At 63.4% G+C, this 27,399-nt stretch overlaps 1 protein-coding gene across 1 annotated transcript; it reads left to right on the forward strand.

Moving 5' to 3' along the window:
- Positions 1-702: 702 nt before the first annotated feature.
- Positions 703-14,451, forward strand: MFNG (MFNG O-fucosylpeptide 3-beta-N-acetylglucosaminyltransferase). Its single transcript, XM_062201967.1, has 8 exons — positions 703-1,125; positions 5,534-5,582; positions 5,926-6,028; positions 6,358-6,511; positions 9,058-9,143; positions 10,218-10,383; positions 12,323-12,408; positions 13,727-14,451. Exons 1-8 carry the CDS (start codon positions 871-873, stop codon positions 13,791-13,793), a joined length of 966 nt encoding a protein of 321 aa, XP_062057951.1. The 5' UTR covers positions 703-870; the 3' UTR covers positions 13,794-14,451.
- Positions 14,452-27,399: the final 12,948 nt, after the last annotated feature.

Consider the following 27,399-nt stretch of genomic DNA (forward strand, 5'->3'; position numbering starts at 1 on the left):
GGTCGAGCGGGGGGGGGGGGGGGGAGGTGAGTGAGCTCGTGCAAAACCTGGCCAAGGCAGTGACTGCAGGATGCTCTGCCCGGCCACTGGCCTGGCTGGGAGAGGGGCGGCTCTGGGGGCTGGCCGGCGAGATGGGCACGGAGTGGGCAGGTGCCTGCGGGGACCCTGTAGGCCAGGCAAGGACCAGATGCCTGGGCTCCAGCCGGCTGTGCCTAATCAGCTGAGGTCATTCTGTGCCCCTGAGCCCTACGTCCTCACTATAACCCAGATTGACTTGAGCAGGCCACTGTGGGAGCCCTAGAGGATGGGAGGGGCCATCAGGGAAGGCTTCTTGGTGGAGGGGGCCTCTGAGCTGAGCTTGAAAGTACAGAATTCAGCCTTGCAGAGGGACGGCTGGGAGGATGGTGGGAGATGGGGAGGGCATCCCGGAGGAGGAAGAGTGAGCACAAGCCAGGTGTGTGTGAGTGTGGAGTGAGCCAAGCTGACAGGTCCCAGGTGGGGCGGGGTCAGGCTGGAGGGTCTCGCGTTGTCACCACGGCAGCAGCCGCAGAGCCCAGGCTGTGCCTTCAGCAGGTGCCTCCTTTTCTGCCACCTCTGGGGCTCCCTTGGTCTGGCCCCGCCCCTCGGGCTGAGGCAGGGGCGGGGCCGGGCAGCCCCGGAGCCGGCGGTGGGGAGGGCAGCGGGCAGCGGGAGCAGGTGGAGGGCTGGCGGCCGGCTGCCATGGCTCAGCCTCTGCGGCAGCCAGAGCCTCTACTCCCGCCTCTCCCCTCCCCGCCTGCCCCCGATGCCCACCAGGCTTTTGCGTCTGCTGGGGCCCCCGCCTGACCAGCCTCCCCTCCGCCTTGTGTTGGGGTTTGGGGGCTGAGGCCAATGCCGTGCCGGCTCCTCCGGGGCCTGGCGGCAGCTCTCCTGAGCCTCCTGTGTGTGTGGCTCCTGGTCCTGCGCTTCCTCTCGGGTGGGTCTCCCCAGGGGGGCCAGGAGACCCCCGGGCTGAGTGCGCCGAGCCCTGGGCCCCGGCCTCTGCAGCTGCCCGACGTCTTCATCGCGGTCAAGACCACCCGGGCCTTCCACCGCTCCCGCCTGGAGCTGCTGCTGGACACGTGGGTCTCCAGGACCAGGCGACAGGTGACACTGGGTGGCTCTGGGAGTGGCCCCTGGCTGGAAGGGCTCAGGGGCCTTTCTGTGGGGCTGGGGACCCTGGCCACCTCCAGGGACAAGCTGCCCTGCGCCGGCCCCCCTGGGGCTCATCTTCCCATGCCAGGCGTGCAGCAGGGGCACCACGTCCCCTCTCTGGGGGCCAGGCTGGGCCTCTGCCCCGGGCTCCTGGGTCCCCCCTGGGGCCCCTGTCTCCCTGGCTGCTGCAGTGGGGGCCCCACTCCTGCCCGCCTTGGCCCAGCCCCGCATCGGGGGCAGTGGTGGGTGCTGGACAGCTGGGGTAGAGGCTGCAGAGAGGCCTAGGCGCTGTCCTGCCCTGGTTCTGGGTGGCCGTGGAGGGAGAGCGAGGTGGGGCCTGCTGGGGGTCGCACCTGCTCTGGCTGCCCGCATGCTGCAATGGGGGTGTGCCAAGAGGGATGCGGATGGCATCTCGCCTCCTGTGCTCACTTCCTGTGGGGCTGAGGGAGCGGGGTGGGGGGTGCAGGGAGCCTGGGCTGTGGGGCTGTGTGCGTGCACGTGTGTGTGTGTGTGTGTGTGTCAGGTGCGTCCCTGTAGGAGGCCCATGGGGCTCACCGGCGCCCAGCTTAGGCCTTTTGCCCATAAGCTGTGCCTTCCAGCCCTGCCCGCCCCCCGGCTCCCAGGTCCTCTCTGGGCTGTCAGTGATGTGGGGGTGTTGGAGACCACTGCTGGGGGCGTGGCGGGAAGACTTCCAGCGCACTGCAGTCCCCACTTGGGTGGCTGGCTCAGACGGAGGAAGTGACCGGGAACCCAGGAGGGGAAGTGCTGCATGGGGGCCCCCACCCTCCCCAGCCCCCATAGTGGGGAGAGGGCGTCCTGGTCCTGACGCTGACCCCTTTCTCCAAGGAATGACCCTCTTCCGGTCGGGACCCCTGCACCCGGGGCCCCACACAGCTTCTCATCTTGGGGAGATCCTGCTCCCTGCACACCCCTCCGGCCCCCACCCCCCATCCCGCGGAAGCCGCCGAGGCCCGCCCTCCCCGCAGGCTTCCTGTTTATGGCCTTGTGTCTGCAGCGTGGGCTCACGTGGCCCCAGGCCCTTTCCTGTCTGTCTTGATCGCAGCGGGGGTGCCCTTGTTCCAGGGAGTAGGACCTGCCAGTGCCCCTCCTGAGGGCTGGCGGGCAGAGCCCACGTGTCAGCTGGGGTCCTTTCTCCTCTGGCTGGGTCACCAGGGCCGGAAGGGTCCTTGGGCCTTCGGTGTGGGCAGCTGGGTGGTACCAGGCTGACGGGGGAGGCCAGCAGCGATGCCCCTCTGTGTCCCAGGCTTAGTCCCAGATGCCAGCAGGGCAGCAGGGCTTGGGGCCGGGGACGCACGCGTCCACCTGCCAGACACGGCCTCCGGGTTCAGCCCCCGCCACAAGCCCGAGGGGTCGGCGTGGCTGTTCCGGTTTTCCATGGGAGGAACCTGAGCCAGAGGCAGGAGAGCGCGGAGGCGCGGAAGGCAGGCAGGGTGCTCAGGGGCGGGAGGGGGGGCGGACCGGGAGACACCCTCTCGCCCAGGCAGTATCCCTCAACCTTGGGCTCATTTCTCTTTGTGCCCTTGGCTCTTCCTCTTTCGGCTCTCGATTTCCCCATCTGCATGGGACAGGCGGAGCTGGTTAACTCTGGGCCGCCTCCCCACAGCCACCGGCCCCGGCCGGTTAACTTGGGGGGTAGCAGGTGGGCCTGCAGCAGCGGCTGGGGCTCGTGCGCAGCCTTTGTCCCCGGCCGAGGGGGCGTGTGCTGTGTGTTTTGTGCTCCTCGGGCTGGTGATGGGGCGCCTTTCTCTTTTCTGCAGTCCCCTGGTGGCCGGGCCCCATGGCCCCTCCCCTGCAGCAGCTGCTCCCCAGCCACCCCTCCCCTCCCCGGCAGGCTGCTGCCGCCTTTGTCTGTACCAGGCCTGTGCAGTCGGACCCATCAGCAGGGCCCCCTCCTTACCCGGGGAGGACCCAGCGCTCCACACCCTGTGCCCGCCGTAGCATTCCCAGGACCTGACACCCCCAGCCTCCCGGGCCCTCTCCTGGTCCTGGGGTGCCCCGCTTTGCCTCCCCAGCCCCCATTTATTGAGGCTTCCCAGTTCTTCATCCACAAACATTTCCAAACCCACTTGGCCCTGTCTTGAGATTGCCGATGACCCAGTGGCTGCTTGGAGCCCAAGTCTTCCAGGGCGCACGGTGAGAGCGGTCTGACTCCTCCCACAGCCAAAAAACAGACTGGGGGGCTGGCGGGGCGGGACAGACAGGAGGCCAGGGCAGGGCACCTGCAGTAAAGCCGGCAGGAGCGGTCCCGTGGGCTGGCCCAGGGTGGGCCCACGGGAAGCAGCTGGCTCTCAGGGGCTTGAGGGTTGGCTGGACAGCTGGGTGCGCAGGGCAAGAAAGAGAGGCCGTGTAGGGGAGTACCCGGTTCCGGGTACCAGGAGGGCGGCGCTGCGAGGGAGGCAGTGCGGGGCTCAGTTGCGATGCCACACCCTGTGGTAGAGCGCATGGGGGCCTGGCTGCAGAGCACTTGGCAGCTTGGAGCTGGGGGGTGGGGTGGAAGGAGGCCAGGGCAGGTGCACAGGTCAGCTGCCAGCTTCCTGCGGGCAGCACGGCCACAGGAGTGAGCAGGACGCAGGGGGACCAGGGCCTGGGCTGGGGCTGCCACCACCCCACGGAGATGCAGGATCTCCATCATCAGCAACAGACTCAGAGGGTGGAGCCTGCCCCGCCCTCCCTGAGCACGGCCGGCCCCGTGCTGCACAAGGAGATGGATGGGACCAGGCCTGTGGTCTCCGGGCGGGAGACACCCAGGGGTCATTTTCCAAAGCCCACGGTTGCTGGCACCATGGAGGAACCCACGGGAGGAGCGGCTGCTGTGGCTGAAGGGGTGTTAGAGAAGGCTTCCTGGAGGAGGGGGTGCCCGGGCTGGGGGTTAGAGGCTGGGAGGAGGGCTGAGCGAGGGGTGTGATGCGGCACAGGCTTTGAGCTGAAAGAACTAGGGCCGAGGGAAGCCTGGGCTGGGGCTGCGTCCCTGGCACACCTAGGAGGCTGGGCGGCCGGGGCTGCGCACAGTCACAGGGAGGGGAAGGGCTCTGAGTCTCATCCGATTCTGGTCCTGCCGGGCAGACAGGCTGAGGGAACGGCCCAGGCAATGATCCACTCAGGAAAGGGTTGGTGGCCGTGGGCCCTGGGAGACAGGTCCGGTACCTTCTGCCATGTCCAGGGGCCAACCCTGGCTTCCGGCCTCCTGGTCTCCTCTCCCTGGCTTCGCCGTCAACTTCGCCCTGTTCTTTTACTCTCTCGTTTCACTCTGCGATCCCCCATTTTACAGATGGGTAAACCGAGGCTCACGACAGGGGCTGCTCTGATCCAAATGGCCGATTTCTGGAAAGAAGCCAGATGAGCAAAGCAAGGACCGGGCTGGGCTGTGGGGCGGCTCCAGTCAGGGCTAACAGAGTTGGGGGCTGTGAACAGATGGCGTGCTTTCTCTTTGGTCCTCGGTTAGGAGGGGTCCACAGCTGCCCGAGGCTCGGGGAAGCCCTGAAGGGCCTCCAGGTAACCTAGCGGACGAGAGGATGGCTCGGGCAGGCAGAGCCCTGCGCATGCTGGGCCGCCCCGCGTTTGTCTCTGCCCCCATGCGGGGTCTGTGCACCAGCTGTCCTGCAGGGGAACCATTTGGGTGTCTGCAGCCGGTCACACAAAATGATCACCTGGACAATCGGCCTGCTGCAGATCTAGTGACTTGCAAGTCTGTGGCTGTGGGGGCAGGGCCTGACACTGCTGCACGTTCCCCTGCCCCTGGTCCAGGGCGGGAGGCGGTGGGAAGAGGGCCGAGGCCGCGGCTCCTGGGCTGGAACCCCACCGTGTACTCGCCAAGCTCGGGCTGCCACTTCACCTCAGTTTTGTCATCTGTGAAAGGGACAGATCACGCCATCTGCCCTACCAGGGTCGCTGGGAATCAGGCGTGCAAAAGCACCTGCTGGGGGCGTGTCCAGGCTGGGAGAGCCGGAGTGGGCGCATGTACTGGGCAGGGGTTGGTGTGGTCAGCAGCATGTGACTGTCCCTCTGAGCGCGGCAGTGTCCCCGCGGTGGGATGGGCTTCTCACTGAGTCTGTGGAGAGGCCGAGGGCGACTGTGACGTGTGCGTTGGATGGCAAGGGGTGTGGTTTTGCCGAGGGTGTGTGCTGCTCTGTGAATGGGATGTGTGTGTGTGTGAGAGGCAGGACAGGTGCACACCCTGAGTGTGTGTTGTATGTTGTCCCCAAGGAACGCATGACCAGGAGAGACGTGTGTCTGTCCCCTTGGACAAGTGGTCTGCCCGGGGCGTGGCCACGGCGGGCTGTGCATGGGCCTGGGGCTGCCTTCGGCACAGCCGAGACCTGACCCCTCCTCTGCTTTCCAGACGTTCGTCTTCACCGACAGCCCAGACGAAGGCCTCCAGGAGAGACTGGGTAACTCGAAGCGGCCTGGCGGGGGCGGGGGGGAGGGGAGCCGCTGGGCGTTTCTCAGGGGAAGCCGGGGTGGCTGTGTCCTGCCTGGGCGTCCCCCCAGGAAGTTTGTGCGGGTTGGGCAGCACCAGGTCTTGGATACCAGGCCCCGGTTCAGCCTACTGACCGTAGGCTCCATGGCCCTGGCAGGCCAGTTCTTTCCAGGCCTCCGTCGCGCTGGGTGGAAGGTGGCAGTGGGTGGGCTGCTCTGGGCGCTCTGAGGTCCCGCCTTGGCCTGCATGGGCACAGGCTCAGGGCTGTGGGGAGGAGCTGCCCAGGGTCCCCTGACCACTCCTCGCTTCTCCAGGCTCCCACCTCGTGGTCACCAACTGCTCCACCGAGCACAGCCACCCCGCCCTGTCCTGCAAGATGGCTGCCGAGCTGGATGCCTTTGTGATCAGCGGGCGCAGGTGCATGGCCTGGGTCTGAGCGGGTGGGCGGGGCGGGGACAGTGGCCTTTGCCTGGGGCCACCTCCTCAGGTGAGTCCTGGGCAGAAAGTGGCCCTGCCCGGTGAGTAGAGGCCCTGGGGCCTGAGTCCCGCCACCGTGCCCCCGCTCAGCAGGCAGGTGCAGGCAGCCTGCAGACCCCCGGGTTCAGACCCTGCCCGCTCCTCGGTTCCCAGCCCGCCCTGTCACTGTGGACCGACGCGGGGCGGGGCGTAGAGCAGGCCCCGCTGCCTTCCCCCAGGCCCCCGCCCGCGGCTCACTGCCCCCCCCCCCCCCCGCCGCCCCACTGCAGGTGGTTCTGCCACGTGGATGACGACAACTACGTCAACCCGCGGGCTCTGCTGCAGCTGCTGAACAGCTTCCCGCAGTCCCGCGACGTCTACGTGGGCCGGCCCAGCCTCAACCGGCCCATCCACGCCTCGGAGCCGCAGCCGCACAACCGCTCGGTCGGTGCCCGCCGTCCCGCTTTACCCATTGGTCGTCGGCCCGGGGAGGGGCGGGGCCGGAATGGGGGCGGAGCCGGCGGAGAGGTAGGGGCGGGTTCTGCCTTGCAGGTTCGGGCTCCTCTGTGGATTTGGGCCTGGGGCTGCCCCTCCGTGCAGTGCGGAGATTGGGGTAACCCAGCTAAGGCAGAGGGGGGCGCGCAGGAAGGCCTCAGTCCCCCAGGAGCAGTGGGTCCCCCAGGTGAGCGCAGGTGGCTCCTGAGCCACCGTGCACGTGGGTAGTTTGCTAAGGCGCTGGACGGCTGCGGGCCAGGTGGTGAACTGAGGCGCTCTGAGCCTAAGGGAGACTTTCCCCCTCTGCCCGGCGTTCACCAGCGGCCACAGCACGGAGCCCAGCACCTGCTACATCTCCGCACCTGGCTGGGTGCTGATCAGACGTGCCAAATTTAGAACACACACGAGCCAAGAGCTGGGTAAATCAGCTACACAGTGGAGCAGTGCCTAGCCAGGGACGTCCTTGGTGTCGCGCAGTCTGCCCCTCCCCGCGTCCGCGGGACCCACCGAGCGTCAGGTGGCCGGGTGGCCCAGGCCCCTGGGGCTCCCCTGGCCCCAGGGAAGAGGCAGCTGAGGAGGTGGCCCCTCTGCAGGCAGCACCTGGCGCAGGAGCCGGGCGTGCCACGGGGCTCGCTCTCCCTCCCGGCGCACCATATGCTTCACCAGAGAAACCTGGAGCCTTAATTATCAGCAGCTCCGCGGCGTCTGAGCACTAATTAAACCCTCCTGAGCCGCCGGGGAGCCGGGGGGTCTCGGCGTCTCCATGGCACCCTGGCCACGCAGCTGGTGCCAGCAGTTTGCTCTAGGGGTTGAGAACAACTCCACTCTGGAGCCTGGCTCCCCGGGTCACACACAGCCCTGCCGCCCCCTGGCTTTGTGACCTTAATCCAGGTCACCTGACCTCGGAGCCTCAGTTTCCTCATCTGAAATGGGAGATCACAGCCCCCGACCACCCTGGCACAAAGAAAGGGACGAGGTCGTGTCTAAGCCCTGGAGGGCAGCTGGCCCGTGAGAGCCGCTGGTAGCTATCAGCAGTCAGGACCGGACTTCAGTCCCAAGCCGTGCCTTTCCCACGCGGGTTCAGTGCCCTCCCCGGCACCCTGCTCTGGCCCCCAAAAGGGGGATCTCGGGACTCTTCCTGGGGCGCCACAGAAGCCCGCAGTGCCCCGGCATGTTCAGGCCCTGGGGTGCCCCAGGGCGAGACGACAACGTGACTTTGTTTCTCTGTGCCTTGGTCGCCCCACCTGGGCGTGGCCCTCAGCCCAGTGGGTGCTGCTGCGGTGCCCGGGAGCCGAAGCTGCAGCTCATGAGGCAGCGTCCGCTGGACGCCTCCTGTGTGTCAGATCCCCAACAGCCCTTTCGCTCCGCCTCACTGAGCCCGGCCCTTTCTCTACAGGGCGGTGTTTCTAGAAGCCGGCTAGTTGGGGGGGGGGAGGACACCTCGGGGCTAGGGGATCCACTGGACTTCAGAAGTGGGCGGATGTTCTCACAAGTGCCAGCTCCGAGGCCCCGAGAGGGGAAGTGACTTCCTCAGGGTCACGCAGGGTGCAGCGGGGGAGGCAGGGGCTGGGGTGCAGGGCTCCCAGCTCCCCCCACCCCTGCCAGGGCTCTGCTCACTGCTGCCTTGTGGGAGAGAGCTCAGACTCATGATGCAACTGCACCCATTGGGCACCAACTATGTGCTTGGGAGAACTCAACCCTGGGCACTTGTTTGACAGGGCAGCCGGCAGGGGGCGGGTTTCCCAGCAGCCATAGAGAAACGGGGGGGTGAATTCACGGGGCCTGGGCTGTGGGTGGGGCAGAAAGTGGTTTCAACCAGAAAGATGCTATTGATGGAGACCTCAAGGGGCTCGCTGGAGCCGGCCGCCCACAGGCCTGTGGGTCCTTTCTTCCTCTAAGAAAGGTGCCCCCCTCTCCTTGTGGGGAAAAGCTGCTCGGTCCCAGGCACTGGCCTCAGGGCCACAGTGCCCAGGCTTGGTGACCCTGTAGAGAGCACCTGCTCCTTGCAGTTAGTGGGCTCAGGGAAGGACTCTGATTGGCTGGCCTAAGTCATGAGCCCATGGCTGGGCCTATCACTGGGCCAAGGGGCGTGGCCTTGTGATCTCTCATTCCCAGGCCCCTGCCTTGCCTCTGTGGCCCAGGGGGGTAGGGGCTGTGCTGGGGCGCCCCTCCCAGACCTGCTGGAGGGAGGTAGAGACGTTTCTCCGGGCAGGGGGAGGGAGTGCTGGGTGGACAGAACGACACACGTCCCCTTTGCCAGAATCCACGTGAATCTGTCTGATCAGCCACCTTCGCCCTCATAATTACCTGGGTGACGTTGGGCCTCGGTTTCCCTTTGTCTAAAATGGGCATACTGAGGCCAGGCCGGAGCAGGACGCTGGAGAGGAGACGTGAACTCCAGCGCTTTTGAGCCCTGCTGGCTGGGGTGAGGGGCGGCCTGGTTGTCCCGCCACATGCCCCCCCTCACCCTGCTCCTCGGTCCTCGTCTCCCGCAGAGGCTGGTCCAGTTCTGGTTCGCCACGGGGGGTGCTGGCTTCTGCATCAACCGCAGGCTGGCTTTGAAGATGGCCCCGTGGGCCAGGTGAGCCGGGACCCGGGGGCGGGCAGCAGGTGGGTGGTGGACGTAGTGACGGTGGTGGTGGGGGGCTCTGCAGCAGGGGGCTTGGGTGGATCTGCCCTCAGCCGTCCTGTGGGCTGGCTACTGGTGAGGCCACCGCTGCCGCACCCTGGGGGTGGGGGCGGCGCCTGGGCCAGTGCCTTCCTCCTTCTGGCGAGCTGCGTCATCCCCTGTCTGTCAACGGGTCTGATGGTACAATGGCCGGGATGTTGTCAGGGTTCCATGAGCAAACGTCCGGGCTGGCCCCTGGCACAAGCCAGGGCAGCACTGGGTCCTCTCTGCGGCTGTCTTCTGACTGGGAGGTGAAGGCCAAGGCAGGGCCGTTCAGAGCACGGAGAAGGGCCTTCTAGTTGGGGACAGGAGCGAAGGCTTCCTGGAAGAGGTGGTATTTGAGCTGGGGCAGCCCTGGAGTTCCCCGATGAGTGGGATCTGAAGGGGAGGGGCCTGGCTGCCTGAGCCTCCCCAGCTGTTCTCATTGACGTCAGCGGCACTGCCTGGAATTTAGGGTCGGCTCGAAGCCAGGCCTCTGATTTATAGAGGGCCTTGCAACACCCAGGGGGGAGAAGGAGCCGAGGCACCCAGAGGCGAAGCAGGTGCAAGGCCACCCGGCCGCTGGATTTAGCTTCATGCCAGTACCCCCAGTCTGTCCTGCCTTGCCCTGGGTGGGCGGGGTTCCTGGGCTGGAGTGGGGGTGGACGCATGGTCCCAGCGCATGTCTATAGCAGGTGCAGACCACAGCCGGGGTCCTCTCTGTGCCGGGGTGCCCCACCCAGGCTCCTGCCTACCTCTGCAAATTAGAAAAAGCTCCCGCTCCCCACAGGTGCGGGCACGCAGCCTGGCGGGTGGGGGGAGTGCAGGGCCATGATTAGCCCCATTTCCCAGAGGAGGGCACTGAGGCTCCCCAAGGCCCAAGGGCCTACAGGATGGAGGCAGAAGCTGGATCGGGGGCTCTACTGTCAGCGCTGCCCCACCCCACCCCTGAGGGTCCTCTGGGCAGCAGCTGACGCTGGCCGCTCGCTCTGTCCCTCTGTCCATCAGCGGCTCCCGCTTCATGGACACGTCTGCTCTCATCCGGCTGCCGGACGACTGTACCGTGGGCTACATTGTGGAGCGCAAGCTGGGCGGCCGCCTGCAGCCCAGCCCCCTCTTCCACTCCCACCTGGAGACCCTGCAGCTGCTGGGGGCGGCCCAGCTCCTGGAGCAGGTGAGCCGGGCTCTGGGCAGGTGGCTGTGAGGAAGGGGAGGTGGGGTCTCCTCCACCCGCCCTCCTGGTATTTGAAGTCAACCTGGAGCCCTGGATTGTGCGGCCCCGGTTGGGAAACTGAGGCCCCAGCGACCAGGGACCTGTCGGGGCACAGAGTGACCCAGCCCTCTGCACCGGACACCCCCATGGATTCACACTGATGGTGCTAGAAGTCCCTGCACAGAGGAGGAGGAGCCGTCTCAGCTCCCGCCCCTGGGAGGAGCCGTCCACACCCCACCCCCGCCCCTGGGAGGAGCCGTCCACGCCCCACCCCCCCAGGGAGCCAGGCTGCCCTTCATCACCATATTCCTGTACCCAGCTTTTCCTGCTAACCCTGGGGCTGCTGGGAGGGGCCCGCAGGTCTCAGGGGGCGCTCCGGTGTAAGGTGGCCCACCTCCTGGCGGGGCAGACTGGCTCTGTCCCACAGCAGCTGCCCTCAGCTGGGAGGGGGGCTGGGGTCTTCTCTCAGACCCTTTTGGGTGCAAGTGACAGAAGCACCACGTGGCGTGAAACAGCGGTGTGCGCTCATGGCCTGGGAGCGGAGGGGGGGCCTCGCAGGTCTGGTTCCACTTGGAGGTCAGATGGAGCCGCGGGATGCTGTGTGCGCCCCCTGGTGCTCGCCGTGTGCCTAGGCAGGCTCTTCCCCCCCTTGCCGGACCGCGGATTTCTGTGAGCGCGGAGGGCTGGGGTCCCTGGGTCCGATGGCCTGGCCTGAGACCTGTCTCTGCCAGTGCCTGGAACTGGGGTGCAGGTCAGCCCCATCAGGACTGCACGGCCTGAAACCAGGAAAGGGGGCGGAGTTGGGGTGGCCCAAAGCAGGGTGCCCTAGCGGTCAGGGTGTCCTGAGCACCCACTGTGCCGGGCACCGCGGTGGGCAGCTCCCTTCCAGAACTCTCTGGCTCTCGCAGGAGTGAGCTGAGGGCAGCGCCGTGGCTTGCGGGGGGCTGCAGGGCTCTGAGCGACCAGAGTCCTGCGGCACTCGGGTCCCTGACTTCCCAGCGCGTCACAGCTGCGTGGTCTTTCATCCCCTCTCGAGTACTGTGGCCCCAGCACGTCAGTGCCGAGTTACTCTGCTCAGAGGCTCAGGACGAAATCGCACACGTATGCAGTACAGACACTGTTGTTCCAGACGGTTCTGACCCATGGCTGCTCAAATCCGCGGATAGAGGGCTGACTGCCATTATACCCATTCTACAGACAGGACAACTGATCCCACCGAGCTGGACTGTGGCACACAGCCGCTGTAGGGCAGAGGGGGGTTGGAGTCCTGGCTGAGTATCCCTTAAGCTCCTAATCTTTTTTTTTTTTTTTTTTTTTTTTTTAAGATTTATCTATTTGAAAGGTGGTGTGACACACACACACACACACACATCTCTTCCAGCCACTGGTTCACTCTCCAAATGGCCCCCAGTGGCCAGAGCTGGACCAATCCAAAGCCAGGAGCCAGGGGCCTCTTCCAGGTCTCCCGTGTGGGTGCAGGGGCCCAAGGACTCGGGCCATCACCTGCTTCCCCCAGACACATTAGCAGGGAGCTGGACCGGAAGTGGAGCAGCCGGGACCTGAACTGGCTCCATCCAGGGCGCCGGTGTCACAGGGAGCGGCTTAACCCCTGTGCTGCCCCTGTGCTCGGCCGCCCCTCAGCTGAAGCCGCCTCCGTCCTGGCTGCTGGGCGCGTGGAGGCTGCGCTGCGGGGTTGTCTGCGGGCCCCACAGGGAGTCTCAGAAAACCCCAGTCGGGTCCAGGCTCCCCGGACAAGCGGGTGGCAGCAGCCGATGGGAGGTAGCTCTGGAGCCCCTTGGGGCAGGGCCGGGCTCCTTGTGAGGTGCCTGTCCATGGCGGGATTGCGCGTGTTGAGCGGGGTCTCTGCCTCCCCCTGCTCAGCTCTGCCCCTCTCTGCCAGGTCACTCTGAGCTACGGCGTCTTCGAGGGGAAGCTCAATGTCATTAAGCTGCAAGGCCCCTTCTCCCCGGAGGAGGACCCATCCAGGTGAGTCTGGGGGCGGGCTGGAAGATGGGAGGAGTGGGGGTTGGGTCCAGAGAATGGCCAGGGAGGAGGGCGATGGGCCGGCCTGGAGGATGACAGCACGGAGCTGAGCATGGATTTCAGTCCTTACTCGGTCACTGGTTTGCTGTGCGACCTTAGGAAAGTATCTTGCCCTCTCTGGGCCTTGGTTTTCCTACTTGTAGCTCCGCAGGGCTCTCCCAGCCCTTATCCCTTGGGAGCCTGCAGGAGCCCCTGGAAGATGGAAAGGTCAGAGCTCAGAGGTGCAGGTGCAGTGCAGCCTCAGGTCCTAGCAGGGGTGGCGGGGGGTTTTTATCCTCTCCCCTTTGGGCTTTCCTAGGCAGGGAGTGGGTTGGGATGGTACCTTTCAGCTCGGCCCCCAACACGCCCTGGGGAGACCACCACCTGGGTGCACAACCAGTGAGAGCAGAGCTGGGGACCTCCAGTGCCCCCGTGGGACCCCCGCTGGCCTCCTGATGCCTCTGGGATTCTGGGGGAGGCACATGGACTCCGGCCCAGTGGTCCAGCCCCGGAACCGGCGCTTCAGCCCCTCCCAGGTGACAGCTGGCTTTGGCTCCTCCCCGAGGCAGTGGGTCCCACCCGTGGGCAGTGGGCTTGCCTGTCACCCCTCCCCCCATCTCTGCCCTTGGCAGTTACGTGTGGAAGGCCGGGAGCTGCAGGACGAGCCGCAGGGGCTGGGGGTGCTGGGCGGGGAGCCAGGAGGTGGGGAGGGATGAAGTGAGCTGTGCTGAGGGCCCGAGACCTGTCCACAGGGAGTCCTGGGATGAGGGGTCCCGGTGAAGTGGGGGCTGTTGCTGGAGGGTGTGAGGTGGAGCCCTGGTTTTGACCGGGAGTGGTCAGGAAGGCCTCTCGGGGGAGGTGACATGGAGGACAACACGGAGCACCTGAAGGAGCAGCCCCAGGGAACTGGGGAGGCAGGTGAACCGCAGGCGGACGGGACAGCACATGCAAAGGTCCAGGGGCAGCGGCCAGGGCCTGCCCTGCCCAGGGGAGTAGAGGAAGTGGTGTAACCAGAAGGCGGCAGAGCGGAGAGAGCAGGGCCAGATCTGGCTGGGGAGGTGGCAGGGTCCTAGCGGGTTCTGCCTGGACTTTGGGTTTACCTGGGACCCTTCTGGGAGGCGTGTGTCGGGGTGCAGCTGGCAGCAGGCGAGCAGGGGCCAGGGACGCTGGCCGGCACCCCCAAAGCACGGGCGTTCCCCCAGCAGTGCTGCGCTCCTGGCCGGCCCGGTGACCAGGGCAGGTGTGGCGGTGACCGTCCTGTCTGTTTCTCGTCTCTCTGCAGGTTCCGCTCCCTCCACTGCCTCCTTTACCCAGAGACGCCCTGGTGTCCACAGCTGGCTGCTCAGTGAGCTCAGAGCTGCCGGCACTCACCCGCGAGGGCCCTGAGGGAGGCAGCCCCGGCGGGGCCCCTGGGTGCCGAGTCAGGCTGTCTGGGGGCCGGGGGCCTAGGGGATGGCCAGAGAGGCTCCTGCAGGCCTTGGATGGCTGAACTGACAAGGAGATGGGCTGGGACTTGGGGGTCCTAACTCTAGAGCGTGATGTGGGGCCATGGGTGGGCTCTGGCCTCTCTCCCCCAAGTCTCCAGGCCACCCAGTCACTGAGGGTGCCCAGGGGGAATCACAGCAAATGGTGGGGGTGGGGGAGCTGCGTCAGAGGCTTTTGGTACAGAGCAGGCTCCCCCCTGCAACTGCTTACAACCCCAGGCGAGGGGTCCTCATGGGTGCTGCCCACCGGAACCATCCTCTCACTCACTTTTCCAGCCTCCCTGGCGGTTGGGGGCGACCGCACAACCCTGCTCTGGCTGGTGGGAACTAAGCAAAGTCCTTGGGGGGCGATTTCTGGGCATGGATTTGAGTGCCAGACCTTACCTTCCTATTGTGACTGTGGCTGTGATGGCTGGCTCTGGGGCAGCCACCTTGGTGCCATGAAGGAAAGACCCCGACGGCCGTCTGCAGCTGTGCCCCTCAGCGTCCGATTCTGTAAGAAAATTAAACCCTTGTTCGTTCACGTCCGGTCGCAGCCCGAGTGTTCCTGACTGGGGCAGGCTCTGGGGCGCCAGGGTCACAGCGGTGGCCACTTTTGGTGCTGTGGTACCAGGGCTATAAAGGGCACAGCGGAGCCCAGCACAGCGGGGGGGGGGGGCTCAGTGAACAGTGGCTGCTGGTGGGGGTGGTATTCCCTTCAGCACATGTCTGTGCATAAGGACATGTGTGTGTGTCACGTGTGTGTGTGCATGACGGATGCACGTGTGAGCGAGAGCGCTCCATGAGCTGCCAGCACAGGGACTCGCTCCTCCTCGGCTCTCCCCGCAGGCCTGGGTCGGGGGCTCTGAGGGTCACAGGAGGCAGGGTGGACACTTGGAGCTGGTGGACTCCACCTGGGGGCGGGCAAGGCAGGGGCTGGATAAGTGCAAACGCCCTCAGACTGTGGGGTCCCACAGCGGTGGGCTGAATGGGTGCGGTGTTGGAAGTGGGGTGCCAGGCACGGTGGTGCATGGGGGAGGGTCTCTCGCTCACCCTGCATCAGGCCCAAGTGCTGGGGGAGAAGGGAGGAGAGACCCCTAGGGCCGAGGGGCCGGGCCCAGGCAGGCCAGCGGTTCCCTTCGTCCCTAGAGGGGGCCTCGGCCCCTGTGTCAGAACCGCTGGGTCTCCCAAGGAGGAGCCCGCAGCCTGGAGACGCCCGCGTGGGCCTGTGGCCACGAAGCCATCAGGTGCAGAGACCAGCTGCTGCTTCCAAAGCCCCGTCCTCCCCAGGCTGACGCAAGGCTGGGACGCCAGCCCCAGGAGGCGGCCCCTGGCCTTGCAGCCCCAACCCCGAGGAAGCCCCCAGCTGGGGGGCAGGGTGGGGCAGGCCGCAGCCCCCTCCATGCTCCCCACCCCCCACCGCCCGCCGGCCTGCTTTTAGAAACGGCTGGCAGATTTTTGGGTTGTTCCCGAAAGAGATCCTGAGGGTCGGGTGGAGGGAACAGGACGTGGCCATCTGCTGCCTCCATTGTCCCAGAATAGCTGGGGGTGGGGAGGGGGAGCCGAGTGGCTCAGCAGAGTTGGGGTGGAGGAGGGAGGGAGCCGGGTTAACCCTTTGTGGGTCTGTATGGGTGGGGATATGGCTGCCTGGGCCCCGTGCTGGGGCAGGGCGGGGGAGCTCCGCTGGGCCCCGGGGGGCATGGGCTGGGAGTGGGGTTGCGGGGCTGGTTTGGACCACCCCGTCATGGCCTTGGGGTGCCCTTGGGGATGCAGCTGCCCCTCCGCCGTCTCACTCTGGCCTGGTGCTGAGGACGGGAACAGAGGGTGGCTGGAGGGTGGGAGGCGGCCTGCGTGGGCATCAGCGGGAGCTGGAGGTGCTGTATGGGGGCCCCAGCACGGGGCAGGGGGTCGAGGGGGAGCCCCCTCTCCTCCCAGAGCTGCCTTACTCCATGCTCCTGTATCTCCCGTGAGCCTGGCCTTGGGCAGCCAGCAAACAGCACAGACTCCTTACCCAGGGTCCCTTCTCCCGGCAGCCCCCTCGCTGTGCCTGCAGGCCCCTCCCCCGGCTCACCAGCTCCCGTCACAGTCACAAGGCCCCCTTGCACCCCCAGCAGGTGCCAAGTTCTCTGCCAGCACTGGTTCTTCCCTCTCCCTGGAAGGCGCCCCCCGCCCAGCCCGGGGGCCGCGTCCTGCCTGGCCCCACTCCCCTCTCCTAGCAGGTGCCTCCTCCAGGCCTCCCAACATGCGACAGCCCCCTGGGCGCTGTCGGCCACCTCATCCTGCCCTGGGAAACTCAGCGGACCCCTCACCCTTGTCCCTTGCTGGGCCGTCGGCCGTGGTCGCCCCCACCTGGCTGTTGGCTCTGAGATCCTGAGGAGCACGTGGGTCCTGGTGCCGGCAGCCCGCGGCCTAGTGAGTGGGGTTCTCGGATGTCCTCCGGCACTGACTGTGATTTCAGATTCCCGGGGGAGGGTCGCTCTCTGCAGGCCCCCCAGGTTCCCTAGTCACTCGGTATTTCCCCACAGGGAAAGTCAGACCTTACAGGCCCCTGGGCTCATGCCAGCGCCTTCCAGGCGGTCAGCTTGCCACAATAACGTCTGCTACCTCCGCTCGCCCCCTTGGGTCTGCGCGCCAGGTGACAGGGCCGAGGAGGATGGTGTGACGTGCTAAACACCACAAGCGACCCACCTACCATGTCAGCGGCGAGGCTGGTTCTGTGGGACACAGGGCCTGGTTTCTTCAACAAGGCCAAGGGTGTCAGGAGGGGAGAGGGAGGGACACGAAAGAGAGACCCACCCCCAGGGCAATGTAGGGACCCCCTTTAGAGCCCGGTGGGGAAGGCTGTCCGGGATTTTCACTGGAAAGGGGCCTGAGGGGGGCTTGAAGTAAGAAAAGCAAACGGGGGGGGTGGTTGTTAAATGGGCAGTGGTGACAATGCCATTCCTGCCATGTGAGCACGTGAGTGCGTGCATGTGTGTGCACGTGTGTGCACACATGTTCGTGTGCGTGCACGTGTTTGTGATTCTTCATAACAAAAAGTGAACCAAGGAAACCGGAGTCTGGCTATTGCACTCCGAGAGCTGGGGCCTCCCCCCCCCCTCCCCGCCCCTCCCCCCGCCCCACATTCAGGCCCAGAGAACATCTGTCTTCATCCAGCTCACTTCCTGCACCCCCCCACGCCCAGTGCATGGGGCCGAGCCTTGGCTGGAGGCTCGCGGTGCCTGATTGGCATTTGGCCGGTCGCCCTGCCTCCCGGAGGCCCAGCTGATCGCTCCCGGTTCTGAGCGCTTGTCCCAGCTACAGCCCAGCGGCATGCTCCCCTGGGCACAGTCCTGCCCCCACTGCCCGTTCTGCCCACTCCTCCTCCAGTGGGAATTTACTGCCCACCTCCTCTGCGGGTGGGGATCTTAGATGCCACTCAGGGGCACTGGGCACAAGTCCTGCCCGCAGGAGGGAGCTCCAACCCTGGCCCAGACTGTGTGAGAAATGTGGCACAGGATGAAGCCGCAAGACGATGGGAGGGAGCGCTAAGCCGTCGGGGCGTGTCGGGGAGCACCAAGCAGGTGCACGAGGGAACGAGGGAACGTTGATCCGGGTCTTGAGCCCTGGAGGGCAGCACTTGTTGTCCTGTACACAGGGCTGCGAGACCCTAAAGGAAGACCCGAGCATGGGTCCTGCTAGCGATGACCGCTGTCTTCCACGCCACCTGTCTTGCCTTGCAGGAGGAAGGCGAGGTGTGTGGCTGGCAGGGGGTCCACGCAAACAAGGGCGCTCTACCTCCTTCCCTGCCTACCTCAGCTACTGAGGAACTTGGCCCCAGCACTGCCCCCTGCCCAGAGCACAGACCCTGCTGGAGGCAGCTGCCTGTTCCTGGTGTCTCACCCGGGGCTGGGCACGCAGCAAGCTCTCCACAAACACCAACTCATGATGGCAGTGGGTGTCAAACTCAGGCCAGTAGCAAGCTGCCCATGTAGAATCACAGGAGCTTGGGGTTTGGGTCAAAACCGATTCCAGAACCTGCTGTGCGAAGAAGGGCCCCAGGGTTCATCTCTGGCTGCCGGGGCGGTTACAGTTGTTGCCTGCTGGAGAATGGGGTGTGGGGTGAGCGAGAGGTGAGTTCAGCACCATGGACAGAGCCCCGCCCCGCCTCCCTCTCCACCAGTTCCTGGGACTCCGGGGGCCAGGTGGCTCTGTTCGGGGGCTCATGATCCAGCCCAACCAGCACTCCAGGAGCAAGTTTCAGGGAGGCCCCTGGTCCTGCTGCCCCAGGGACAGCTCTGACTCCACACAGGGAGGAGCCTATGATAGACATCCCCTCACTCTCTGTTATCGGCTGTAAGCGCCCCCGTACTGTGCAGGCAGCGAAGCGTGGAGCCTGAGCCGTGATTACAAGTTAATCCTCCAGACATGGTTTGAGTACCCACTGTGTCCAAGGGCTGTGCCAGCCGCCAAGGGGCGCGCAGGGATGAGAGAGACTCAGCTGCTGGCCCAGGCAGCAACCTACAGCTTGTTGAACACGGTCTGCTGGTTGTTAGGAAGGAGAGCAGCTTGGAAGGTAACCAGGCCTCTAGCCAGCGAGTGTGGATACCAGAGAGGCAGCCAGGGGCAGGTATTGTGGCGCAGTGGGTTAAACTGTTGTTAATCGAATATCAGAGTGCAAGTTCAGGTCCCGGATGCTGCTCTTCCAATCCAGCTCCCTGCTTATGGGCCTGGGAAAACAGCAGAAGGTGGGCGCCAGTACTTGGGCCCCTGCCACTCATGTGGGAGACCCAGATAGGGCTCCTGGCTCCTGGCTTTATGCTGGGCCACACGTCACTCTTGCAGCCATCTGGGGAGTGAACCAGCAGATGGAAAATCTCTTTGACCAGGGCTCTCACACGGAATGCGAGCACCATAGGCCGTGGCTTCCCTGGCTCCTCCTCAGCACGGGCCCCTGCACCTTTGCTGGCATCCCGGGGCAAGATGCTGGCCCTGAGCGTGAGGCCCACTCGGTGTACCAGCTGGTTTGCAGGAGACATTTATGTCGTCTAAATCTGTGTTACGTAATTCTGATCGCTTTGAAATGGAATTCGAGTCGACTCACATAGTCAGGAGGTTACTGGTCCACGTGTCTGCATAACACACACCGCAGAACTTAGTGGCTCCAAGCGGCAACGGCACTGGGTTTGCTTGGGAGTCGGGGTTGGCAGCGCTCGGCAAGACCGCTGGCTTCTGCCGCACTTGGCGCCGCGCGGGAGGCCCAGGCTGGGGTGGAGTCACCCGGAGGCTCTCCCGCCTGTCTGATGCCCCAAGGCTGGGCCTCCCGGGCACCGCTTCCCACAGGACATTGCAGGGTCGCTGGCCACTTGCATGTTGGCTCAGGGCTCCAGCCAAGAGAGCGACGTGGAGGCTGGATCCCCCTAGGGGCTGGCCTAGGAAGTCAGGCTGGGTCACTTCACTCGAAGCTAGGACCAGGGGCGATCTAGACTTCCTCCATTTTATTTTATTTTATTAAAGATTTATTTATTTATTTATTTATTTTTGTTTTTGACAGGCAGAGTTAGACAGTGAGAGAGAGAGAGAGAGAGACAGAGACAGAGACAGAGACAGAGAGAAAGGTCTTCCTTCCATTGGTTCATCCCCCAAATGGCTATTACGGCTGGCACGATGCGCTGATCCGAAGCCAGGAGCCAGGTGCTTCCTCCTGGTCTCCCATGCGGGTGCAGGGCCCAAGCACTTGGGCCATCCTTCACTGCCTTCCCGGGCCACAGCAGAGAGCTGGACTGGAAGAGGAGCAACCGGAACAGAACCGGTGCCCCAATTGGGACTAGAACTTGGGGTGCCAGCACCGCAGGTGGAGGATTAGCCTAGTGAGCTGTGGTGCCAGCCAAAGATTTATTTATTTATTTGAAAGGCAGAGTTACAGAGAGGCAGAGAGAGAGGGCTTCCATCTGCTGGTTCACTCCCTAGATGGCCACAACGGCAAGAGCTGCGCCGATTGGAAGCCAGGAGCTTCTTCTGGGTCTCCCATGCAGGTGCAGGGACCCAAGCACCTGGGCCATCTTCACTACTCCCTGGGTGCACGAGCAGAGTGCTGGATTGGAAGCAGAAGAGCAGGGACTCAAAGCAGTGCTCATGTGGATTACCGGTATTGCAGGTGGTGGCTTAACCCGCTATGCCACAATGCCGGCCCTCACGGTGTGAATTTTTAAAAATTGTGTTCAATACAGATGACATAAGATTTTCCATTTAAACTATTTAAAGTGTACAATTCAGTGGTATTAATTTATTTTTAAAGTTAGTTATTTAATCATTTTCATTTATTTGAACGATGGAGAAAGAGAGAGACCTTCCATTCTCTGGTTGACTCTCTATGTGCCTACGAAAGCCAGGTTGGGCCAGGCCTACCCAGGGGCCTGGAGCTCAGTTAGGGTCCCCGACATGGGTGGCAGGAACCCAAGTACTTGTGCCATCACCTGCCGCCTCTCAGGGTGAGCAAGAGCAGAGAGTTGAGTTGGAAGTGGAGCTGGGACTTGAACCCAGCCACTTGTGAGAGGGGGGTGCACCAAGTGACAGCTGGCGCCAGTGGCTTTCATTTCGTTCAGTGTGGCCCAAACATCAGCGCAGGTTTGTCGGGATGTTTCGGCAGAGTGTTCCGGGGTGCAGCCCTGCTGCTGCCGATCTTGGCACCTCGTTCCTCTTCATGGCAGCATAGTACTCCACTGCCCAGGCTCGCTGCATTTCATGTATCTGCTCACCCATCAGTAGACATTCGGGTTGTGCCCTGAGTGTGGGTGCCCGCGTGTTTTGGTCCACTGCTGCTTTCTACTCTTCGGGGAGAATCTGCGCAAGTAGGACTGGGGGTCGATGGTGATTCTGTGTTTAAGGTTCTGGGGGAACTGCTACACTATTGCCCACAGCAGTTGTACAGCGAATAAGGGGTCCAGCTTCTCCCCGGGGCCCAGCTTCTCCCCGTCCACACCAACACTTGCTCCTTTCTGTTTCTTTCGTGAAGATAATGCCATCGTCGTGGGCGTGAAGCAGCTGCCTCCATGCCTGGTGATGCTGGGCGCCGTGGGCCGTCTGGCTTGTACCTCTTCTTCGGAGAGACGTCCCCTCCAGCTTCCTTGCCCAGCTTTTGCCTGGGTTGTGGAGTCTTGGTTCTTTTTTACGACCGTGCACCTTGGCAGCCCTGTGCCCGGCAGGCCCCTTTGGGCGGCTCTCTGGGTTGTTGCGATCACACACACACTGCTTGCTTCCTTGCACGCGTGCTGTGCTGCACACGTGGGAGAGCCGTGGAGGGCCAGTTCCTACCGCCAGGCTTGGTGCGGAAGGAGAAGGTGCGTTTGTCGTTGGGGTGGCTGCCGTCTGATCGCCCAGGGGTGCAGGGGATGCAGGCCTCGCTTTGTATCGTCAGCAGCTGTGTGAGAGAGCGAGGCCTGACTTTAAAACCAGCGCATATGTTTCCAGCATTGTGCCAAAGACTTTGTCTTCCTTGGGGGATGCTAATCTGACATTTCCTAATACCAATTAAAAAATTGGCCTAACATTGCACCCTGTTAAGGGATTTGCAACTTAATTGCATTTGTTCATTAAACAGAATTAATATCCAATAACTTGCCATCAACAGAACTAATTTTGACCCTGTGCTATGACAAATCTACTTATGCTGTATGTTTTAAAAATCTGCTCAAAGCTAAAAAAAAAAAAAAACCTCCCACCAAAGCTATTATTTGAATACCAGTTGACTGATTAAAAAAAAATCAGACTCAATCACAATATGTCTGCCCGTCTTTCCAAATGCTACAAAATGTGTTTTTCTCAATTCTTTCCCAGAGGGATCGCTATGAAAATTCATGACTGACAACTCTTTTTTCTTATGGAGAGTGTCTAACAGCGCCGGAGCAGCTCCCACAGCGTTTGGTGTCACAGCACTTGTCGCCAGCCGCGTAGTCCTCCAACTTGCATTGAGAAAGGAACTGAAGATCAGGAGGAGCAAGTTGGGGCCCCGTTCCGGGAGGTAAACAGACCATAAGCACATGAACCGCACCCTATAAACACACGTTCAAGGTTAACTTAGCCAGTCGCTGCAGGGACAGTGAGCAGAGCCCCACTAAGGAGCTGATCTGTAAATAAAGTCAGGGCAGCCAGTTCACACAGCCACCAGCGTGACCTCGTCCTACGCACCCATAGCAGAGACGCGGGCCAGATAACGCGGGACGTGCAAGGTGAATGGGTGAGGCCACTTTACTCAGGGGTATGAAAGCCACAGCAATGCATTCGCTGTATGCCGTGTGCCAGTCTGGAAGCAGCTCCCGCCTCTCCCCTGTCACGAAGCCTCGGTGTTGGTCTCGTCCAGGGCCCCCCGGCAGGGGGGTCAGGCTTCTGGCTTGGCAGTTGACACCCTCGGGACACCTGAAGCCGGTCCTGGAGCGCCTGGGTTTGAGTTCCGGCTCCGCGTTTGATTCCAGCTTCCTGCCTGTGTAGACCCCGGCAAGTAGCCGAGATGGCTCAAGAAGCCGGGCCCCTACTCCCCGTGTGGGAGACCCGGATGGAATTCCGGCCCCTGGCTTCGGCCTCAGCCCAGTCCTGGCCGGCGCAGGTATTTGGAGAGGGAACCAGCGGGTGCGAACAAGCTGCTCCATAAAATGGCAGTGAGGCCAGGCTCCTCCTTATCTGACATTCACCCCGGTGCTCGCGGCTCTCCCCTCCTCCGAGGGCCCTCGGGACACACTGACTTCTCCCTGAGAGTCAGAGACAGAGTCGCTGAGGATAAAGGTGCCCGGTGGTCCCTGTTGCAGCCGAGTGGGGGGTCTCCCTCTACGGTGCTCCCCCCAAGCCTGCCTGTCACCCACTCCATCCGTTTCAGCCCTCGCCTCTATCGGATACCTGTGCAAGGTGCTGAGGCTGCGCGTGGGCTAGTCACCTCCTGGTTTTCTTTACACGGACTCCTGTGGACCTAAAGGTTTAAAGTAGGAGATTATTTGAGAGGGGCGGAGGCAGAAAGCTCCCATTCACTCCCACAGTGGCTGGGGCTGGGCTGAGGCTGGGATCTGGGAGCTGCATCCAGGTCTCCCATGGGAGTAGTAGGGACCCCATTACTTGAAACATCACTGCTGCCTTCCAGGTGCACGGGAACGGGGGTGAGGAGCCAGAGCCGGAATGGGAAGGTACTTTGTGTGTTACTTAGCGGTGTTTACACTGCTACCTGGGGGTTACTCTGTATGCATCAGTGTTACCCCTCCTTCTAGGAGGTAATGAATTCCTTCCTTCATTCACTCGCCCTTGCTTCCTCCATCCCACAAGCCCGAGCCCCTTGGTAGTCGCTGCTCCACGCTGACCACGTGCTGCTCACAGCCCCCCACCCCCCACCCCGCCCCGCTGCTGGAACAGGAGTGGAGCTGTCCCCAGCTTTTCCAGGCCCTGCAGAAGCTCCTCTCACAGACGGCTGAACTCCTCTTACCCAGCCAGGCCATCCTTGGGGGTGTGCGTCCGGGGTGGGGGTGCTATTACCTGGACAGCTGCCGGAGTCCCACGGGCAGTTGCAGGCCGGCACCAGGAGGGGGCGCTCACGCCTCACTGCTAGTGTCACACCCAGCGCCAGGACAGCAACAAGGTGGGCCAGGCTGTCCCCTTAGGACACCTCAGGTGCTGCTGGGGCAGGGACCAGGCCAGGCTTGGGAGGGCTCTAACTGGATAAAGAGGGGTGGCAGTGGGCCCCTTGCACTCTTATCCTTAGCGAGTCTCCCCAGCCAGGAAAGCCAGGCTGGCCAAACAGGGTCAGCCGGGGACAGCAGCCATCAGTGGGGAAGTGCCACGCCCACGGGGAGTACCAGTCAGTGTGCCTGTGGCTGGGTCCGAACCCCTTCTCCAACTGCACTCCACCTGTCCGCAGGGAGGGGAGAAGGGCAGAGGGGGCCTGGGGGCCCAGGGGGCCCTCTCCAGGGGTGGGGACGCAGCTGATCCCCAGCCAGGAAGACCAGTTTGTACCCGCCCTTCCTTGTCCCGTGGGTCTGATTTCCCTGGAGTAAAACGGGTCTGGCAGCATCCCACCTGCCTGCCTCCGGAGCATGGCCGGGAAAGTGTGCTGTGAACAGGGCAGACGGCAGCCTAAGCAAATAGGAGACCGCGAGGAGACACCTGCGGCCTCCCGCTCTGGGATTTGGGGTCCTCTGCTGAGGTCCACCTCAGCGCCCTGGCTGGCACGGGCACTGGCGGTGGCCCCTCGGGGGTGGGGAGATTCCTGGGGGGGGCCTGAGCACTGTGGAAACAGGATGGGGGTGGGAAGGGGGCCCAGCCTGGTCGTGTGAGGAGGGAGCTGGGAGCTCCAGGGCAGAACCCCTGCCCCGGACCGAGACCTCCCCGGCGGAAGGGCTGGGTGGGAGCATTTTGGGGGCACACCTGCCTGTGCTTGGGGGGCTGTCGAGGGCCTGGAGGATTCTGGGCAAATCTCTGGGGCTGTCGTGTCTTTGGGAGGAGAGTTTAGTGCGTGGCTGTGAGCAGCCCGAGCTCAGGAACACGTGTGTGTGTGCGTGTGTGCGTGCACGTGTGCCCAAGGTGTGTGTGTCACCAGGCAGGTACTCCATCTGCTGGGCTCAGCTTCCAGCCTCGCAGGGTTTCCGGGGGAGTCAGACCTTGGGACAGAGGTGGCCGGAGCAGCTGGGGCTGGGGGTGGCGTAGCCTAGAAAGAGGCTTAAGCCCTGCAGCTGGATAAAGCGATTACCACTGTGTGTGTGTGTGTGTGTGTGTGTGAGAGAGAGAGAGAGAGAGAGAGAGGGAGGGAGGGAGGGAGAGAGAGGCTGAGCACACAGCTTCTTCAGTTGCCCCCAGAGGGTCCAAAAACTCGGCCGTGGCTCCCCCTCCTCCCACCACGATTCGCGCCCCCGGGTGACCTGGGCCCCTGTATTTGCTCCACAAAGCTGTGCTCCTGAATTCCGTCTCCTCCTCGGCCCTAATGTGGAATGTCCGTCCAGGTCGGGGGGAGAGGGTTTGGGATGTGGGGAGCCTTGGATGCTGCCCCGGTGACAAGGACACACTGGGGCTCCCGACCTTGAGTCTGAGGAGGGAGCCGCCTGTCATCACCACTCACTTCTACCTGCATGGACCCAAGCGCAGGAAAAGCCCGGGCTGCCCCTCCCGCAGCCAGGGGGCCTCCGGGGTTGACGGTCATCAGGGCAGCCGAGCGGGGCCAGCCTTCTCGTCCCTGTGAGACACACACAGGAGGAACCAGGTGTCTACTGTGAGCATGGCATGGCCAGTCGGTCCTTCACAACCCCACTGTGTGCCTGGCGCCACCACACCCTGCCCTTCCCAGGCCAGGGGCCCTCCCAGCCGCCTTCCTACGTCCATTTTATAGACAGAGATTGGCACAAGGATCTTGGCGGGAAGAAGGGAGGAAGGAGGGAGTGGTTAGCATGACTGGCCCTGAGCGATCGAGGAAGGCTTCCTGGAGGAGAAGGCTGCAAAGTTGGAATGGGCTTGAGGGCTGCTCAGGTGTGATGTCCGGGCCTTGGAGTCCAGTGGCTCTGGAGTCAGATCCTGCCGCTACCGCTGCCTGCCTGGGAGGTCCTGTGCAAGGGCTGCTTCCCAAACTCCCCTGGGGTTTTCACCCCCAGGCTCTGCCTGCCCTGCCCACCCCCCTGAAGTGCTCACTACTGAGCCAGCCGGGGTCCGTCAGCCCTGCCCTTGGCCGGTAATCAGAGCACTTGGGCCCTGGATCTGCACGGAGCAGCTGCTTCGCTCCCACGGGGTTTTCTTGGCGCTGGTCTGGCTGGAAGCCTGGGTGAGGTGAACTCTGAGGGCCTCCCACGGTCGCCTTTGATATCTTTCATCTCACAGCTCTCATCTTTCCCGCCGGGAAGCTGCTGAGCTCCAGGGACCTGCCTCGCTGGGAACGCCCCCCGTGTGGTCCCCAAACCCTGCTGGTCCCTGGGGCTTCGCAGGCTGGTGACGGGAGGCCCAGGGTCATTCATGTTTCCTTGGCTGGCATCTGCTGCTTGGAGACCTGCAACTGGCATTGTGTGCTACAGGGTCACCCGTGCAGACAGTCCCAGGGCTGCCCCACCCCTCGCCGGGCACTGGGAGCCAGGCCAGCTCCTTCCGTCACCTCGAGCCCCTTCTCTTGCTGGTCAGCATGGCTTTCTTCCCCTGGTGCTTCTCCGGAGGTGGGAGTTCCACTCCGTCTGCCCGTGCTCCTGGCTCAGCTCAGCCATGAGACCGCGGGGAGACCACGGGGCAGGTGCTTCATCTCCCAGGCCTCAGTTTGTTTATCTGGAAAATGGAGAGAAAAGGGTTCCATGTCTGCTGGGTACTGGAGCTGCTTAAAAATCCTAGGGTGCTGCCGGCGCTGCGGCTCACTAGGCTAATCCTCCGCCTGTGGCACTGGCACCCCAGGTTCTAGTCCCGGTTGCCCCTCTTCCAGGCCAGCTCTCTGCTGTGGCCCGGGAAGGCAGTGGAGGATGGCCCAAGCACTTGGGCCCTGCACCCTCATGGGAGACCAGGAGGAAGCTCCTGGCTCCTGGCTTTGGATCAGTACAGCGTGCCGGCTGTAGTGGCCATTGGGGAGTGAACCAATGGAAAAGGAAGACCTTTCTGTCTCTCTCTCTCACTGTCCACTCTGCCTGTCACAAAAATATCCTACGGTGCAAGAACACCCCCCAACCCACTGTTTCCTTTTACAAACTTTATTTACAAAGATTCCAACAGCCTTTAGTACATGGCGCGAGGTACTGTCTCATTCAACTCTCACCTCCAACAAACCATCACCCTCTGTAAAACAGTTTGCGAAAGTTCAAACAAAAAGCTGAAAAGACACACTATTTAGGGGCTGGTGTTGTGGCGCAGTGGGTAAACCCTCTAGCAGTTTTTTTTTTTCCCCTGAACAATTTTGAGAGTCGCATTTGGATGTCTGCAGCATCGCGTGTCAACTAGAAGCTCAGGAGAGGGAGAGAGGAGGTGGGGAGGGGGAGAGGGCTGAGGGCACCGGCGCTCGGTGGTCGACACTTCATGCCTGCGCCCTGTGCCTCATGCCGTGGGCGCCACCACCCGATGCCGCTGTGCTCACAAGGATACCTGGAATATTCCAGAAGGACATGGCCAGGCAGATCTCAGGTGGCTGCTGTCTGGGGTCCATGGGAGCTGCCGTCACTGGTGGCCATGGGGGGCTGGGCTGGTGTCCCAGGTGGCTCCTGGCTGTGGTTGGGATTGCGGGGTGGCAGGTGGTGGTGGTGTGGGTTTAGTGGGGGGCCCTCGTGCGGGACCCTGCAGTGGCCTGGACGTGGTGGGGGTGTGGTCCCAGGGTGCGAGGTCTCTGCACCCTTGGAGGAGCTCACCCCAAAGGCATTCAGGCAGATCTAGGAGGGCCCCTGAGCTCTCCGGGGAGCCTGGACCATGCGCTCAGGCCATGACCGGCCGCAGCGGAGATCCCTGACCTGGGGCCGGGGCATGGGGCTGCCCCCTGGTGGACGCTCAGCTTCCCACACCGGGAAAGGCAGAGAGAGAAAGTGAGAAGAGA

Source organism: Lepus europaeus, chromosome 10 (genome assembly GCF_033115175.1).
Source record: "Lepus europaeus isolate LE1 chromosome 10, mLepTim1.pri, whole genome shotgun sequence".
Lineage (NCBI taxonomy): Eukaryota > Metazoa > Chordata > Mammalia > Lagomorpha > Leporidae > Lepus > Lepus europaeus.